The 18041-nt window shown below is 44.0% G+C and overlaps 1 protein-coding gene across 1 annotated transcript in view; it reads right to left on the reverse strand.

The window, feature by feature from the left end:
- Window positions 1-18041, reverse strand: part of zswim5 (zinc finger, SWIM-type containing 5) — a 59843-nt gene that overhangs the window by 14262 nt on the left and 27540 nt on the right. Inside the window, exons 2-3 of the mRNA XM_017420933.3 lie at window positions 352-539; window positions 35-203 (exon numbers count right to left, since the gene is read on the reverse strand). Of these exons, the coding sequence (XP_017276422.2) occupies window positions 35-203; window positions 352-539 (357 nt within the window). The remainder of the gene's footprint in view (window positions 1-34; window positions 204-351; window positions 540-18041) is intronic.

Here is an 18041-nt window from a genome sequence, read left to right on the forward strand (position 1 = left end):
GAGGTTGGAGGGGGTTGGGGGGGTGGGGTCTCACCATGAACCTGGTTGATCTCCGAGTTGGAGGAGAGGATCTCATCAGCCAGTTTCTGAGCCGTGGGCAGCACCTCGGTGTGGTGGGCCGTGATCAGATACTGGACCAGCTTCTGCAGCTGATCTCTGTTCATCTGGAACAACGTTTCCGATATGGGCAGCCGTAGCTTCACCTGCATCGGACACACGCAAAAAAAGCATTTCACTCTGACCTGAAAGTTACCCCAGTTGACAGCTTTAAAAAGAAGTTCCAACCAGAACACAATTCTGACTTTAAATGATTAAAGGTAATGATTGACCCACGTGTCTTTAGGCTGTTACCTGTTCGGGCTTGCGGATTCTATAAAGGGAGAGGGCCACCACGTGCGCGCAGTAGAAAATGTCTCGGTTCCCGCAGCCACACGTGACAGACGTGATCTTGCAGCGGTCGAAGCTGATGGCCACCTTGTGGGTTACCTCGGGTTCGGACGGCGTGGCCGGTTCGGTTACTGTGCCGCTCAGGTGAAACCCTGCAAAGACGGAAAGGAGGGAGAAAAAAAGGAGCAGTGAGATATAAATGGAGCCATTTACCGTGTGGACAGCTGAAAGGATGAGAATCACAAGGCAACATATGTAGTAATAGTTATAAACAAAAAGTAAACCTTCAAAACAAGTTTAAATCCCTGCTACTCCCTACTTCTTTCTTTGTGCCTCGGAGCATTTTGCTTTTAGAAAAGGGTGCTGCTCGTGTCAGATCTTTTCCTGCCCCTAAATGCTACACACACACCCACACACACATTCTGCCCCCAAAATTGTAAGGCCAGTTGGCTAAATAAATAAACTTTAACTATGTTTTGCACTATTAATCTTTAGAGCCACCCCAAGACGCCATGCTGACCAATTACCGTTTCCTTCTGCTGCTCTGTTGTAAAGCACCTGTGGGGAACCATTTCCTCCACTTCATATGGTAAATCAGGGATAGTTAGTTCCGCTTGACCGAGTGGTTTGGAAATTTCACGTTTGGTATTTCCTCCTAATATCATGCACGCTGGTTATGAGTTGTACAACAGCTTCTTGTGGTTAGGTACAACTCTAATTTTAACAACAGAAAAATCAAATTATATTTAAGAGACACCTTTGGAAAGAGTATTTAACCTAAGATATTTATTAAAACCAGAGTTTAATTTGCATGATGCTTACGCTAAACCCATTTATAACGAAGTAATACTCCTGTGGAGTACAGCAAGGCTCTGGCCCAGGTCCCCTTCAATTCCATATCTATGTTTCTACGTATTTCTTAGTTCTATAACTATTTCTTCCTCTTTTCAATACAATGTTGAGGTCACCAAGATTGAAGTTGAACACTGAAATGATAAAGAATTTGAAGGCAGCTTCTCATTAATGTGACCCTTTACAGCAGGGGTGGCCAATCCTGGTCCTCGAGGTCCGCCATCCTGCATGTTTTACTTGTTTCTCTGCTCCAACACACCTGATTTGAATCAATGGGTGATTAACAGGCTTCCGCAGAACAAGAAGAGGTCATTTAATCACTGAATCAGGTGTGTTGGAGCAGAGAAACAAGGAAAACATGCAGGATAGTGGCCCTCGAGGAATAAGATTGGACACTCCTGCTTTACAGCCTTGATTCTGTAACTTATTTCTTCCAGGGTATCAATAAAGTATCATCCTGTTCTATTGCTCAATATGTCTTGGAAAGACATATTGAGGAAAAAAAATGAGGTGAAAGTGGCACAAAAACTATGCTGAAAAACTATGCACAAAAACGGTGGGTGAGGAAATAGGGATGATTCGACAAGAAAGGTGAGAACAGAAACAGAAAATTTAGGAGAAGGGAGTGTTTCTGGTATGTCATGACATCTCATTTCCAAAGCTTACTTATTCAAAAGGTGGGAAGTATATGCAAGTATGTGGTTTTACTGAATCTGGCTAAAACGTAGCAACCCAACAACCCTTTGTACAGCTAAAAGTCAGGAGAGAGACACATAAAGGAAGTCTGAGCAAAGATGAATGTATTGTAAGGTCTAGACGTTGCACATCTAACCCTCTGGCTGAATGTCTTACTCAGACATGAATAATAGTTCAGGCTTTTGTTGTGGACTGGCTCAGTAAGAATGTTTTAATCCAACGACCAGGCTAAAAACAACAGCTTGCTGTTCTAGACCAAATACTCTGAGTGCACATAACAACACAATCAGCAGGTGTCAGTCAACGGCAAACAACTTCTACTAATACATGACGATGATTAAAAAAAAAAAACACTAAAGGAATAGAGCGACAGCATGCGTGCTGCTGAGCACATGGGCTGTCATGATCCAGCTGTTTTCACAAATCAATACAGAATATGTTCAGGGGATTGTGTAAGAAAAGGGGCATGGACTTTTACAGTTGCTGATCACACATATTCTTCACAGTGGGAGGCTTTCAGGAGAAAAAAAAATGTCTGAAACGCAGGGAGCTAAGCATGAGGAAGCATCCATGCACTGTGTGCAGGAAGTAGGCCGTGATCAGGACACTTTGGAGACCGTTGGTTGTGTTTAAATCATCATCAGAGATCCACATTATTTCACATTATTTTAATTTCATTTCAAGACCCCAGTGCATGAGTGCTCCGAAGACGACCACTAAAGTGAGTTCACAGAAAGCTCGAGGAGAAATAAGCTCAGTACAGTCTAATGCAGGGGTGGCCAATCCTGGTCCTGGAGGGCCACTATCCTGCATGTTTTACTTGTTTCTCTGCTCCAACACACCTGATTTGAATCAATGGGTGATTAATAGGCTTCTGCAGAACAAAAAGGAGGTAATTTAACCATTGGATCAGGTGTGTTGGAGCAGAGAAACAAGGAAACCTGCAGGATAGTGGCCCTCCAGGACCAGGATTGGCCACCCCTGGTCTAATGTAATCCACCAGCGCAGTGTGTTTGCCTACCAAGAGCGTGGAGCCCTTCTTTACCTAAGGAGTAGTTTTTAGTTTTATTGTTTACATCTAAACTCTAATTATGAAAGGCCTGGTTGTTCAAGAGCATTCAAACGTGTCCCTATAAACTTTCGAACAAGGTCCTGACAGAGTTCATGGATTGAGTTTCACTCTTGTACCTGCTTCAAAAATAACAACAAAACAAAGAGTTCTGTGTGGTTTTTTTTTTGTTTCACGTGTTTTGTGGTTTGGCTAAGCCTGCCCTAGGCTAAACCACCTGATGTGCCCACTAACACAACTTCCGTGGGAGGCATACATGCCCACTAACTTGCAACAAACCGCCGGTTACCAACCGCACGCAAACGATCAAGACAATCTGGCCACTGAATCCAAACAGGACATCTGACCATGACAGGAAGGGTGAGTAAGAAGCTCTGATAGAAAAGATCGCAGAAGAAGTGAGAGAGGGTGATGCATCTGCCAGTGATAGACATAAGGAGTCCTCCAAACTGCTCAAATCTGTCCCTCCCACTGAGTCCTCCTGCTCAAACACTCTGTGTCTTGCAGCGTGATAACACTGTAATGCCAGAAACGGCTTCCTATTCTGTTCCCACTTTTTCAGAGATGCACTTACAAAATCTTTGCTAAATAACATAAAACTGTCTCACTAAAATCATCAGAGCAGGGAGCCGAAGACCCAGGCAGACCTAAAGAGGAAGTGCACTTTGTTAGAGGATTTGGGGAACATTCGAGAGCCAGCATCCCTCCTGGCTGTCTTGTCAGTCATCGGCCGTTTCTTCGCTCGTCTCAAAAACTCGCGTCTGAAGATCTCTGCACTTTTGACGGCAGATGATATTCAGTCTCTCCCACAGGCGGGAGTGCTGCACTCTCTTAGCTTCACACCAATCACCCCTCCTTCTCTTTGTGTCTGTGTCTGTTAGGTTAAAGCCCATTGTTGCTCGGGACACTGGGATGAATGTGATGGCGACACCGCTGCTCTTTTCACTTTCAATCAAGTCGAAAATGGCTCACACACAGTTCACAGTCTGGCTGTCTGGCACCCCTCCCCTCTGACTTTGCCAGTTTTCCACAAAAAAAAACAAAAAACAAAAAACAACAACAACAAAAAAACCACCCATCACTGCAGGGTTTAATTATCTGGGTAAGTTAGCAGTTTTTGGCATTCACACCTCAGTTAACATGGCCATTCCTGGCAAACTACATGACACTCAAAAGCCTCAGTGAATCAACATCCTTTAAAATCCAACTGACTCTTTCATAAAGAGGGGCCATTTTGCTTTCAGCCTTTGAGGGTGAAGCAACTCCATATATTGTTTTTAAGCAGTGAGCTTTAGTTGGGTTGCTAGGGATATCTCTTGGCCGACATTACAGATTAAAATACGTAGAAAGTAAGCTGATTATTAATAGGTTAACTGTATAAAAAGCTATAGAAAAGAAGAAAAAACAGGCTACACACCAACCACACTATCTCACCTAATGGTTCAAAACAATATACGATATTCAATGCAATATAAACAGAAAGGGTCCTATGACATAACCTTGTGTAACTCCTTTCATCGGATTCACTGAGTTCTTTCTTCTTCTGCTTGTGTGTGTCAAGGCTGAGTCGACAGTGTGTCTTCGGCAGATGGGGAAACATCAATACTTGATAATAATAAAAAAAGACACGCTGCATCAGACAGTCTGCAAGGAACGCACAAACACACTCGAGCGCAGAAACGTGACAAACAAAACAACCTTTTCAGAGCCTGTCTGCTTTTGTTCTTAATGCCACCACGAGCATAAAGAAGAAACTGTGCATGCTATAGTCAGTGATATTCACAGTAGATATCACTAATCTGTCTCTCAGTCTCTCTCTCTCTCTCACACACACACACACACACACACGGTATGGCTTTGGTTCGGCAAAACAGATGAATTTCTAACAAAGATGAATCAGTGTGTGATGTGTAAACTGGGCGTGTTGCCAAGTACAACGATTTGGCTTAATCCTTGAGGGGGGTGGCATGGTCCTTTGGTGTGTGTGTGTGTGTGTACCTGTATGTGTGTTGCCTGTTTTAAACTGAGGTAGGCAGACCAGCCCTGAAAACCCACCCACTCACACACGCACTTTTGTCAGCATACGCTGCCAAACAGTGTGTGTGTGTGTGTGTGTGTGGTATCTGTGGTTGATAACTATTCTGAAACGGAGCAGCGTGCTTTCAAACCCCAAATACTATTAATATTTTGCTGTGTTTTAGGGAAGAGGAAACACAATGAACCACACCTCACTTCTCAAAACGGACAAACAAGCCTCTGCACTTGGATTTGCTTTCAGCGTGAAATTCTTTTTATTTCCTCGGGTCCAATGTGAGTGAGAAACAAACAGAAAACCTTTGTCTTTCCTATACACACACACGTAAACGCATACATTCACATCCACACACACAGCCTACTCCCTCCCTGTTAGGGTTACACCATCTGTCACTTTGCGACAAATCCCGCCCACACAGACACCCACCAGCCAATCAGCGGGCTGACGGCTCCCCGTGCTCATTGGCCATTAACCCCTCATCAGCTGGGGAGAAAGAGCCGGGCAGAGAGCCAAAGTGTGCGCGCACGCTCGCACTCGGTCATGGTTTGTTTCTTTCCCTACAAGCAGAGAGGCGCCCCCCCCCCGTCACCGCAACCACCACTGGACTTTAAAGTCGTTAGAGGAAGAGCGTCTTTGATTCCATTCATCTACTTTCAGCACGCACTCGGCCCAAAGCCACCTCCTTATTTAGGCACCCAGGTGGGAATCGCTGCATTCTCTGTTGAAGAAGGCTTTAAACTTTTACGTGTCTCAGTATGGACACTATCCACTACAAGCCACATTTGCTTTGATGGCCGGACTGGAGGGTAGAGTCTGATAGCGATCCAAAAGTCTGCCGGTAAATGACTGAGCTCTGGTGTCTGTGAAGACCGAAGGATACAATTTGGCTAAACGAACAGTGGCCTTACAGTACCTTTATTAGGACTCTCCAATCATTTACTTTTTGTAATGTTGCTGCTGTGTTCTAGCTAAAAGCACTTATGCCTCGGCCCCTACACAACGTCACAGCTGCTGGACAAGTCACTAAAAGCTCGACCCCTAGATCATCAAGTTTCCTTCATACCGTGACATTATCAGCACACTTCTTGAGTGCTTTGAAAGCAAAGCTTCATAAATTTGATGAGTAAGGACACAGTTTTTAATTAAAAGACCTGGCATTCCTCGAAGGGACGCATATTGCCTGGCCCCCTTTCATGCCGGAGTTTCAGCCGTTTTGGTGAAACTTTGAAGACCGTTTTAAGCACACGCTACATCACGAGATGTCCTGCTCAGAGCATGTGTTGTGAAAGACTCTCAGCTGATATCACGTCAAATTCCAGCTCAATATCTGTAAAAGTGACTGAGTTACAGTCGGTTTTGGGTTGGCGAATAACTACTTGTGGGAAAAATATATAGAAAAAAGTCTTACATTGGATTGAATCCAGAAGTTAATCAAGTATAGACGTACAGTCAGTGATTACATTAAAAAAATAAGTGGTTCAGGAGATATTTTGGGAACAGAGACATACACAAGCGAAAACATTATTGTACACCTTTGCTGTTCACCAGCTCCCCCGGCTCTGAACGAAAAAGCAGGAAAAGAAAATGAATGGATGGATTTTGAATTCAACAAAACAACTATAGGAGCACATGTAGTCTAGCAGAAAGAAAGAAAAAAAAACGACAATAGAAATCCTCCTCTGCCACCCACAAACTTTTGGTTGCTTCGCACCAACTGTCCCCTGTGGTCTGAACATTTCACTCCCTCGTCCAGTTTGTGACGACACGCCGCCGATTGCACTTTTATCAAGGAGCTGCATCGCAGCAGAAAACGCAAACCATGCCGTCGCTTTCTGCGCCCCCCCCCCCTCCTCGCTAATCTCACTTCCTCGTTTCCAAAAGCAGCCGAGGATTCATCCTCCTCCAGCAGCCAACACATCCCTCGCAGCCTGTGGCCCTTCCCATCTCCCATCTGTTCTGACAGCTCCAAGGTTAACACAGCACCCCCCCAACCCCCACCCCACCCGCTCACACACACACACAGGCCCCCACTTGGCCCTGCACTCAATCAGCCGTCTATCTCTGCACAGCAGACATGCAAATGCACGCACACACACACACACACACAAGTACACCAAGTCTTCTCCTCTCTGCCTATCCATGCATCCATCCTTGATCCATCCATCTATCCTTCCTGCAGTGTTTGCTGATGCGATAACAGCTGATTGATTCAATTGTGATTTCCCAGAAGCCCCGTCCTAAAACACAAGCACAAAAAAAAAAAGTAAAAAAAATGAAATCCTTGCTAACCACCGGGACTCATTTGTCATGATTACATTGAATTGATTCCCTGATTTGCTCCATTCTTTGCAAAAAAAAAAGGGGGGGGGGGAGGGTGAGATGGAGAGGAGAAGGGGAGAACGAGGTGGCAGGAGAAAAGAGTCGAGAGAGAGAGAGAGAGAGAGAGAACGGTTTAATCAAGTCCCTTTCAGCCGACGTATGGCTGCGAAAACAACAAGAAGCGGGGGGAAAGCTGGCTGATCAGACGGAGCTGATGCAGGTGAAAATCGGCTGACGTGTCTGCCCCGAGTCCCCAGCCTGACTGAGCAAAGGGTGAAAAAGAAGTAAACAGAGGAATTGAGCAAATTCTGCGTTCGAGTGATTCAAAGAGAGGGAAGGAGGCACCGCGAAAAAAGGAGGATTACTTGGAATGCGTGTTTGAGTTCGGTAAAAACTGTTTATCGTCGACAGATAAAGAGAGACAAAGAGCAATCAAAATCATCAGAATGAGGAAGCACACACGTGACTGTTGTAAACCTGTTCTTCATACGCAGATACAGGTATCCCGGCAGACGTATGCATCTGCGGATGGCGTGGCGCGTCTGAAATTCAAACCTGGACTTCATTTCTCAAAGCTCAAAGTGAGGTAGAATAAAGTTCAGCGTACACGCTGCTCTTCCCTCCATTCATGCCCTTTGGAGCGTATATGACACTGGAACGAAGGTTACTTAGAGCAGAGAGAAATGCCACGCAATCTACTTTCAGGTCTGACGCAGAAAAGAAGAGCCGAGGCTTGAGAAAGCCGAGAGCCGAGCGCTGCACTCAGAGGCACGCCGACCACGTTGTGAGGGGGAGAATACGAGCCTTGGTTGCATGTGTGCTCTACACAGAAAGCTGTCCCTCTCCAGAGCGCGTGTGTGTGTGTCAGAGCTAAATCAGACATAAGAAGGCCGGCTATTTTTATTTTAATTTTTTTTATGTTCCAGCCTGTTCGTTACCGTGTTTTCAGTGTAGAGGCATCCTTGTGCTGCGGCCTTGTCTGGCCACACTTACAAAGAGACGAGCAGAAGCAATTTACCACGCTGCAAACGCTCGGAGGAAGGCTCGTGTCACTCGCCGCCGTGTGATAAAGCCTTCATTCACTGGAAACCTGGACTTCTAGTTTTGACTTCTTTTTTTTTGTTGTTGTTGCTGTCGTTGTTGTTGTACGCACAACACACAGGAAGTCCAAAGAAGCAAAACTAATTCAAGAAATAACTCAGAGTCATAAGATAATACGACTTTTTTTTGTACACTTTCATGTATCACAGCACAAACATAAGCAACCTAATTACTAAACACCCCGCGGAGTTAAAAGGTACTGAAATATACATTTAAAGGGATAATTCAGATCTTTTGAAGTGGGGTTCTGGACAAGGTTACAAACTTTTAATACGTTATGTGTTGTAGTTAATCCTTTGAACGACCTCAGTTTGGAGAAACGCAGTTAGATTCTGACGGGACTGATGAGCTAACGGCTAGTCTGAGTGGGGCTAAGACTAAAGTGGACTGCTGCCGCTTTAATCTCAAATAACTTCAATGCTACAGCTAGCTGTTCCTGCTACTGCCCTGATATGATCACAAGTAAAACACTGACAGTTGATGTAAAACAGCCTTTACACGAATCTGGTCAGGATTAAATGTTACTTCTCCAACCCGAGGCCGTCCGAAGAGCTGTCTACAGCAGGTAAGATACTAACCGTTCATATGTCTCCACTATATATAATACAATTCAAAAGATCTAGACGTCAAAACGTGATAAAGAGTGACATTTTCTGCAGTCTAAGGTCTAACCTGATTACAGAAAAGATGTTAAAGCTGGAACACCTATGCTGTCCGACAACGAGCGACATGTCGGCCGTCTCTCATTAGCATTAAACAGCAAGTTGATTTGCGATGTAAAAACATCACACACACACACACACAAAAACTATGACTGAGGAAACAAAACTTCAGCCAGGAAACTTATCTTAGTTGACAAACCCAGTATGTAAATATAGGTATCCAACTTCCTTCAGACCTTGCTTTTATTAACCTATAGCAACAAGCTGCAACTTTTCAGCCTCGGAGTAATGTCGTTTGACCTTCAAATATGCACGCGCGTCCTTGTTTACATGAGTTTTTCTGTCACTTTTATCCAACATATCTACTAGATGCTGGGCGCTGATCATCTTCGTGTGTCTGCTTCCAATATATATATGCGCATCTGTTGGTTTGCGCGGCCGCGAGCTACGCCCGGAACCTTAATGTGACTCCGCTCACACTTGGAGTTCCTCCTTTGGTTTACGTATGCCAGGCCCGTTGTCCTCATCTCTCCCTTTGTTGCTCTTTTGTCCCTTCTTTTTTCTGTCGCTCGCTCGCACTTTGCCCTTTTTCCTAAACCAGCCGTGGCCTTAGCCATGGTTTTTGTTTAATATGGCGGCATGCAAAGCAAAGGCGCAACCATCTGCCATATGCATACAGCCGCGGCCTGAGGAACAACAAGACCTGGCATCACAATGCTTCTTTAGTGTGTGTGTGTGTGTTTATTCTTCAAGCACAGTCTGCAGGGCAAGATAAGTATGCATTTAAGAGGCTTACATTTCATTTCAGAAACTGAAGGAGACAAAATGGCTCCATTTTGGGTTGGCGGGCGCAACACAAGGAACAGCGAGGTAGCGACAACAAACGAGAACGACAGAAAAAGCTTGCTGTGATGCCGTTTGTGTAAACACACACACACACACACACACACACACAGAAAGAGGAGGGAGGAACAGAGCCGAGCATTTGTAGCTCGGGACAAACACAACTGAGCACAAAGCTGAACATTTGAAACACAAATCCAGTTTCATTAATCTGTCCGTTTTGTTTGTTGTTTTTTTGTGCTGTACATCTTAAAAAGCGACATGGAATGAAAGCTGCCAGATCCCCCCCATCTGAACGCTGAACAGAGGCAACTTTTAGAAGACGGGAATTATGACCCCAGCTTGTCAATATGACAGCGTCTCAAAGAGCTTCTGAGGCAAACCGTATTTACGAAATGAGCGAAAACGAGCAGAATATGAATATTTAAAAAAACTTATTGATTTCCCTCGGACTAAAAATGGCTTAAGTGCAGTGAGTCACCAGTGTTTAGTGGCAGAAGCTGGTCAGAAACACCTCGACTCGCCACCCATTCACAGCCAATAAATCCTGTTCATTTTCGCCGTTACCGTTTACCGACAGAATTGCTTTTCAAGACCCCCACGCTAAGCTCGATGCAATGAAACAGGTGCTGACCCTTTACTGGTTAAGCTGGTTGCCCATTTGCCACAGTAACAGCCAGTCCTGCCGAACAAACAAACAAACAAACAAAAACAAACAAAAACATTTCAGATACAGTTAAATCCCTGAACGTGCTGGAGGTCTCCACAAATCTGAAAATACACACTTTTTTCCGTGTGTGTGTGTGTGTGTGTTTTTGTTCTGCCTCGGCAAAACGTTCCTTCTGGGAAAAGTTTGGTCTAATGCAAAGGTCATAACATTTACGGTCTGTATGTCTGACTCCGGCAACCCCCCTCCCCTTCCCATCCTTATTTAGCCTCCACCTCAATAAAGCTGATCACCGCTCCTCTTGCACGATCATGCATGAAACATGAATAATGAAATATAATGAAAACAGCTTGCAAAGCCAATGTACAAGCTGGCGACTCGCACATGCCCCTTGTCTCCGATGCTCACACACACACACACACACACACGTACACACAGGCTGGGCAAGGGTGAAACTCTCATTTATCCATTAGCTGAAAAGCAATCGCACAAGCACACACTTGCGGTGTGTGTGTGTTGAGGGGGGGGGGGTTTCTGGTTGACTTCATAAAGCTCTCATCAAGCCAAGCTACCATATGGGGATGGGGCCCAAAACAGAGGGGGATTGGATCGTGTGTGTCTGCATGTGTGTGTGTGTGTGTGTGTGTGTGTGTGTTTTACACATCCTCGAATGCAAAGCTAACACAAAGGAAGTGTTCATCACCAAATCAGCTTCGTCTTGCATGCATTATGACGCCACTGCTGCCCCATTAAGAAAACCCCTCCCTCCTCCTCCCAACACACACACCCTGAAGGTGTGCTGAGAGTAATAATACAAAAACAGCTGAAGCAGGGCATTGATGAAAGATGGGCACCCCAACTGTACCGCCTTGGGTTTTTTTTTTTTTTTTCACTAAACGTTTTTCCTCTCAGCACAAGGACGTGTTCTCTGACGAGCCTTCGCGGCCACCTGAAAACCCCCTGAATCCAGCTCCCTGCGCCCACTTCTCGTCTCCCAGCACACACTCCGTGCACCGAGGCCAGCTTGCTGAGGTAGGCAGTCACATACATTGAATTTTAATCTGGGCGTGACCTGGTTTTTCTTGGCTTCCCTCCCCTCCGTCCTTTCGCTATAAAATAAATAAATAAATAAATAACAAAAAAGAACACCCCTTCCCTCAAAGCGCCTCCTATCCTCGCACCCCCTCGAAGACCTCGGCTGCAGGCCTTGAGGCTGGGGCCTCGCCTGCCATTGTTAGCCCACAATGGGTGAGAGGCGGCTGGCAGGCAGGCAGGCAGCAGCCAGGAGGCCTTGTGTGGGAGGCCCGGGGGGTGGGGGGGGACACAACTACAGAGGGGGGACGACAGAGGGGACTGGGTACACTGTCAAGGCAAGCTACTTTAACAAGCCTCAGTAACCTCAGTATCTGCAAAACTGACTAAGTTATGGCTGTTTTTGTGCTGACTAATGTCAGTCAGCTCTGGTAGCCATTTTGAGCTGTGGTGACTACCAAAGCTAATCGGTTTAGATGTACATCCAATGACAAGTTTCTGAGAGTTTTGTTAAAATCCATCTAATAGTTGTTGAGATTTTGTTAATAGACAGACAGAAGTGGTACCAATAATTAATGTCAAACTTTAAAAAAAAAAAGAAGTTAGCGACCTTCTTGAATTGGGTACCGATAGGAGTTTCATTAAAATCTGACTAGAGGTTCATGTGATATTTTGCTAACAGTCAGACAAACACCTGCACACAGGCACAAGAAAAAATTCCTGCCTGTTTGCCTTTGGCAGCAGGGCAATAAATGGATGTGAGATAAAAAGACATACAGAAAATAATGAAAATAGCTGAAAATTCATCAAAAAGCAATAAAACTGAAGATATAAACAAATGTGCAAACTTAAAAAAATAATATAAATGATGCAAGTTCTGTTCACAAAGCCACTACAGTACTACACAGGACACGGGGCTGTCCTCTCTAATAAATCTGCCATCTAAAGCCGCGGACCGAGCTTAACAAAGTGAGCTTTATCCTCCAGTTACGTACGTTTCAAATAGCAGCATCTGTTGCTGCAGCCAGGCTGCATCACACAGGTTCACAGCACGGCCGTGCTCAGACACACACCAGCACCGGGCAGAAAAGATGTGTGCGGTCCGCGCGAAGTTACAAAAATTGGAAGGTGAACCAGGATGCGCCTTATAGTCTACCGCTTGAGCTAACCTTCACCTTGTCAATCCAGACAGAAACAAACTATCCCTCCAAACAGATGGTTCACAGAGCTATCTACAACTAAGATTTTAAGTGTTTGTAACCTTTCCACAGAATCCGTCTTCAAAAGATCTAAACTGTTGCTTTAAAGCAGTAATGACGGCCAAGCAATAATAAGCGACAAAAGCTACCACTCAGGCCTCAGCAGCAGTGTGCAAAACTAAAACCCCCAAAACTGCAGCACAACAACTGCCAACGGGAGTCTGCTGGACTCAATAACACGCTGAATGAAAACGTGACGCACAGCGCAACTCTTACAGGCTTTACATCATCTTGTTGTCAAACCACACACCGTGTTTGAATATAAAATAAGCACACACAAATGCACACACACGCAGACAATGGTGGCAATCCCATAATGTCAGCTGTCATATACATAACCCCACACAGCCATGCGTGTGCGTGAGCTCACACAAAGACAGGTCCTTGGGAGCAATCAACTGATAATGTCAACTGTCACACACAATGAGTGGATGCACACACACACACACACAAAGAGGCAGAATAAGGGAGGAGAGGGCTGGTAAACAATGCTGCACAATTCTCTCTGGCAGAAACTTGAGTATACAAAAGAAAAAGGTTTCCAATCACTAGACATTTATTCACCCTCCAACACACAGACACACAGCAGGGGTGAGACTGAAGGGAGAGAGACCTTTACGACATGCACTGGGGGGGGGACGACACACAAAGCCAGGCACACCATTCTCTCACTGACTCTATTCAGTCATTCAATTGCTCTTTTTTCCCCCCCTCTTCATCAGCGCGCTGAGAAATACACTGTTTTCCTGGAGATGCACTTTCTGTATCTCTCTGCTGGTAGCTTCGGTACGAGGACGTCCGTCGTGTTTCGTCGAGCTGCTCGGGCAGGACGGCTGGGACTGTCCCTGCGTCTCACGCACATAGTGGCTGACAAACCGACGGCTGTCACAGTGGTGTGGATTCTCACGGCGCGGGGACCAACAGTGATGTAAGCCTTCCAGTGACCTCTATAAACAATCAGGGGCAGTAGACAACAACTCTGGGCCACTTGTGTGTGCTAGCATGTGCGCTACATTTGCATAGGCCACCGTCGAGGGTGAAGGCAAAGCGACTATGTTAGTTTGTGCGTGTGTTCGTTTGTCTGTACCGTTGGCAAACCATCTCATGAAACTCTCAGAACATAAGCACTTTACAGATATTGAGTTAAAATTTTGCTATGGTAGTAACTGAGAGTTATCCCCTGAGCATTAAACGCTGCCAGGAAAGGCGGCGGGTGACGTCCATTCCGTCAAGAAATGCCTGGTCTTTAATTTCTACTTTAATGGAACAACTTGTGTGTAATAAAACAACCTGAGAACTCTGAGCAAAGTCCCCAGGTTTGTTGTCTTCCAATGAAAACTGCCTCGACTGTAATCCTCAAGCCTCTAATCTGACCCCAGACAAGCATTCAGTTGTCAGGAGAATGAGGCACCAGCATTCGTCAGTCATTCTCTACTTACTGGTATGTTGCCTCTGGCACAGAAAACTGCTATTGTGAAACCCCTCCTTTAAAGGACCAGCAACCTGGACTTACATTCTTTTACGCCTCAGCGATTTCTTTTAAGAAAAAAAGAAAAGAAAAAAATCGCTGAAAGACAAGTAAGACCTGGCATGATTTTACCTGAGCTCTGCTAAAAGTGAATGTTAAAAAAAAATGACATTATGTTTCCTGAGGCTCTTAGTTCAAGACTTTTTTGACCATAAAACATGATAAGTTTGACTTTTGGCACTTTTATGTTTTCTTTTTTCCTCCCTCCTTTACTGCTGCCAAATGATGTTTCCCTTAAGAAAAGGGTACGCGCTGCACTTCAGATTCATACACACACACACATTCACCTGCACACTTCTATAGCATGTGATCCAAGAATGCACAGATCATATAAAACAAGATAAAGCTTTTATGGGGTTCATAGATACTCCCACCAACTGTGTCCCGCCACAATATGCCTTCTACAAAACAAAAAGCTCCGAGCTCGCCAGCTTGAGAAACTGCAGAATTCTGCTCCTGGTGTAATTTTTAGATGAGTCATTGGGCCTCTGTGCTTCTCCATACATGCTTCATTAAATGAAATGCTCTCTGATGATAAAATTGTGTTTAATTGCACATGATTAAACACACGACCTTGACTTGTGTGTGTCTGGTTTTGTTCTCGGCATACCTTGATGAATGGAGGGTGATTGCGTCTATTCAGATCTCCTGTTTAAAAGGTTTCCAGACGAACCGTTGGTGACCAGCATCCAGACTGGCATCCCTGATGCTAATTGGTCAGCCAAAAACAAATACACGGGTGGATAAACAAATGAATGAATGAATGAATGAATGAATGAATGAATGAATGTATGAATTAATGAACAAAGACACTGCTAAGCCCGAGGATCTTTACAAACAAAACTACATCTAAAATATGACAAAACCAAAGGCAGTAGAAACAATACTGCTTTCAGAATATAAATCAAAACCAGTGAGTTTCAGAAAAAATAGTCAGACTGAAAATTAATAGCCATTTCAAAGAACACAACTTTTTTTTTTAAATAATAATTTTTTTCTCCATTTATGTCAACAACAAAGTCATTCCAAACAAAAAAGCTTAAACATCCAAGCCACTAGGTGGCAATAATGCTGACATCAACAACAAAATAAAAAGCAAAAGAGGGAACAGTTTGAGCACGACTAAAGATTATTCCAAAGCATATCTTTTCTTTTCAGACGACAATCAACGTTCACTGGCAACAGAGTGATGAAAAAGCAGAACAGAAGCAGAACAAAACAGTAAATATGGTTCTACTGTTGTGGTTTCTAATGCACAAAGTAACCACAGGCACGTGGGAAATGCACTGCTGCATCATGGTTCCTGAAAAGCTCTGTTTGTCAAATCCTGAACTTTGCATATAGATAAGAGGTACAAACGCAACAAAAATGTCAGTTTTGCTAAGGTATTTAGAACAGAGCCTTAAGACATTGAAGAGAACACACAAACCAGTGATGAAGCTCGGCACATCTGAATCATCTTAAAAATTCTAACTCTTAGTCTTGTTTACATTGAGATGAAGACAGTTTTGATTTATCGATGTCCTGATAGAATTAAAGTAGTCCAATAAAGGCTGCAGGAAAAAAAAAACAACCTTCTTTTCACGAATAGATTTGAATATAATTTGGTATGTCAGTAATGCCTCAGACATAAACTGGAATCAATAAGACAGTATCCATTTGGCTTGGGGAAAAAGAATTTAAAAAAGCCAATCCTGACATGTTTCAGACTCGATGTCTGAAGGTATTTTACCTTAAGGGTGGAGTTAAGGATGCCAGCCTGAAAATGATGCCGAACTCTGGTCAGGTTGACCCAACAAGGCATTAAGACAGAGTAAATGACCTTCACCAAACCAAATCTCCTTCGGTGCTGCTCTGTTTGACGGGAGCACTCAAACACCATCTGTGAAAACAGAAATTACCCAGTGTGTTTTTTTAGAAACATCTTGTTTTCTAAAACCACGTGGCAGTTTGCTGATGCGGTTGACCAACATCTCACCATACCAGCTGGTTTAGCTTCTTTTTTTTTTTTTTTTAACCACAATTTTTAAGCAGCATGACTCCTTTCTATCGACTTGTATCCATTTCACTCGTAAACTCAGAACCTCGGTGTAACTTTAACTCACCGACTCGTCCCCATTCAGTCACCTGTCTCCTTTTACTTCTGTCTGTCTGCGTCTCTCACGCTCACGCACACACACACACTGACACAATGATAGCCTGATTAATAAGTGTGTCTCTCCCTTGTTTCCAGAAAGTGTTTCTACAGGGAAGGCCATCTGAAAGGCACTTCAAACTCAAATTATGTAGATTTTAAAACAGCTTTGGACACATGAGGCAGCAGGAGGTGGGAGGGTGGACAGGGGTTGTGGGGTTTTACTCAACTCATGAATATTGATGAATAAGACACTTCAAACACATCCTCCTTATGAATCGCCACATGGGGAGAAGCGGCCAATCAACTCCTTTTGAGACACTCTTTTTACCGGGGCAGTTCAAGTCTGTCAAACTGGAAATTTTTTTGGGGGGCTTCATTGAGTTAAAGAGAGCTGGTAAAGCGTTTAATTACAGCTGAATGAAAAGATATTACAATATGTCAACTAGATTTTAAAGATCAAACCGTCCATCACAATAAAAGGTTAATAAAGAGACGGTTTCCTTTTTGCAGAGTACGTTTCTTGTGTGTATAAGAACATTAACTGCAAAACGTTTAGATGTTTAAAACTGACTGTGGGAATTCTTGAGGAAGTTGGTCACAAGGGCCTTTAAAATAAAGTCTGAGGGGAAAAAAAGTTGTAAATTTAATAGAACTTCTACATCTTGATTTATTTGTTGGACTGCAGTGAACATAACCCAATATGGAGAAATTATAACAATGTTTTCAACCACTACGTTTATGACTAGCAAGGCCATCTGTCCCCTCTATATGTTCCTAATCCGTTAAATAAACAACGCACGGTAGCGCTATGGCTAACTGGGTCGGTCAGTGATCGAGCTAATTCATTCATTCATTCCTCAGCTCAGATGAGATAAAACATTTTATAACCTAGATTTAAAAATCTGGAAGCGGGAGCTGGCACTTTCGACTGCTTTGCTCGTGTGTTATCCACGAAGGAATAATCTGAAACTTTACAGCCAATCGGAGCGATTCCTCACCTTCAGCCCTGTGTGAGAACAGGAAGTTCCAGGAAGAACTGCCTATTTAAGAATTGGATAAATTTAGATCGATTCTGATGATCGTTTTTTGACAATAAATTGGTAACCAGTAGACTTTTAAAGATTTGTCTTTAAAAGATCCATCTGATGGTATCAAAATATGTTGGGTTTGATGAGGTTCTAAAAATCAGGAGGCCTTGCTACTCAGACAGCCTCGAGAAACACCAACAGATTTGCCAATGTCCTGTGTGTTGTTCAGCTTAAAGCCTGATTGATGTGTGTTGTTCTTGGCCTCACAAATGGCACGCTGCGCTAAAACTCGACACTGCCGTTGCCGGTTATGCTGGGTAGGTTTTGTGTCGGTTCAGCCTGTCGAGCACATCCCGGTTTTTTGTAAGAGGAAGAGCAGCCGGGCAGAACCTGTTTCTGTAAGCTCCTGAACACAACCAAGAAGGC

Source organism: Kryptolebias marmoratus, linkage group LG20 (genome assembly GCF_001649575.2).
Source record: "Kryptolebias marmoratus isolate JLee-2015 linkage group LG20, ASM164957v2, whole genome shotgun sequence".
Classification (NCBI taxonomy): Eukaryota; Metazoa; Chordata; class Actinopteri; order Cyprinodontiformes; family Rivulidae; genus Kryptolebias; species Kryptolebias marmoratus.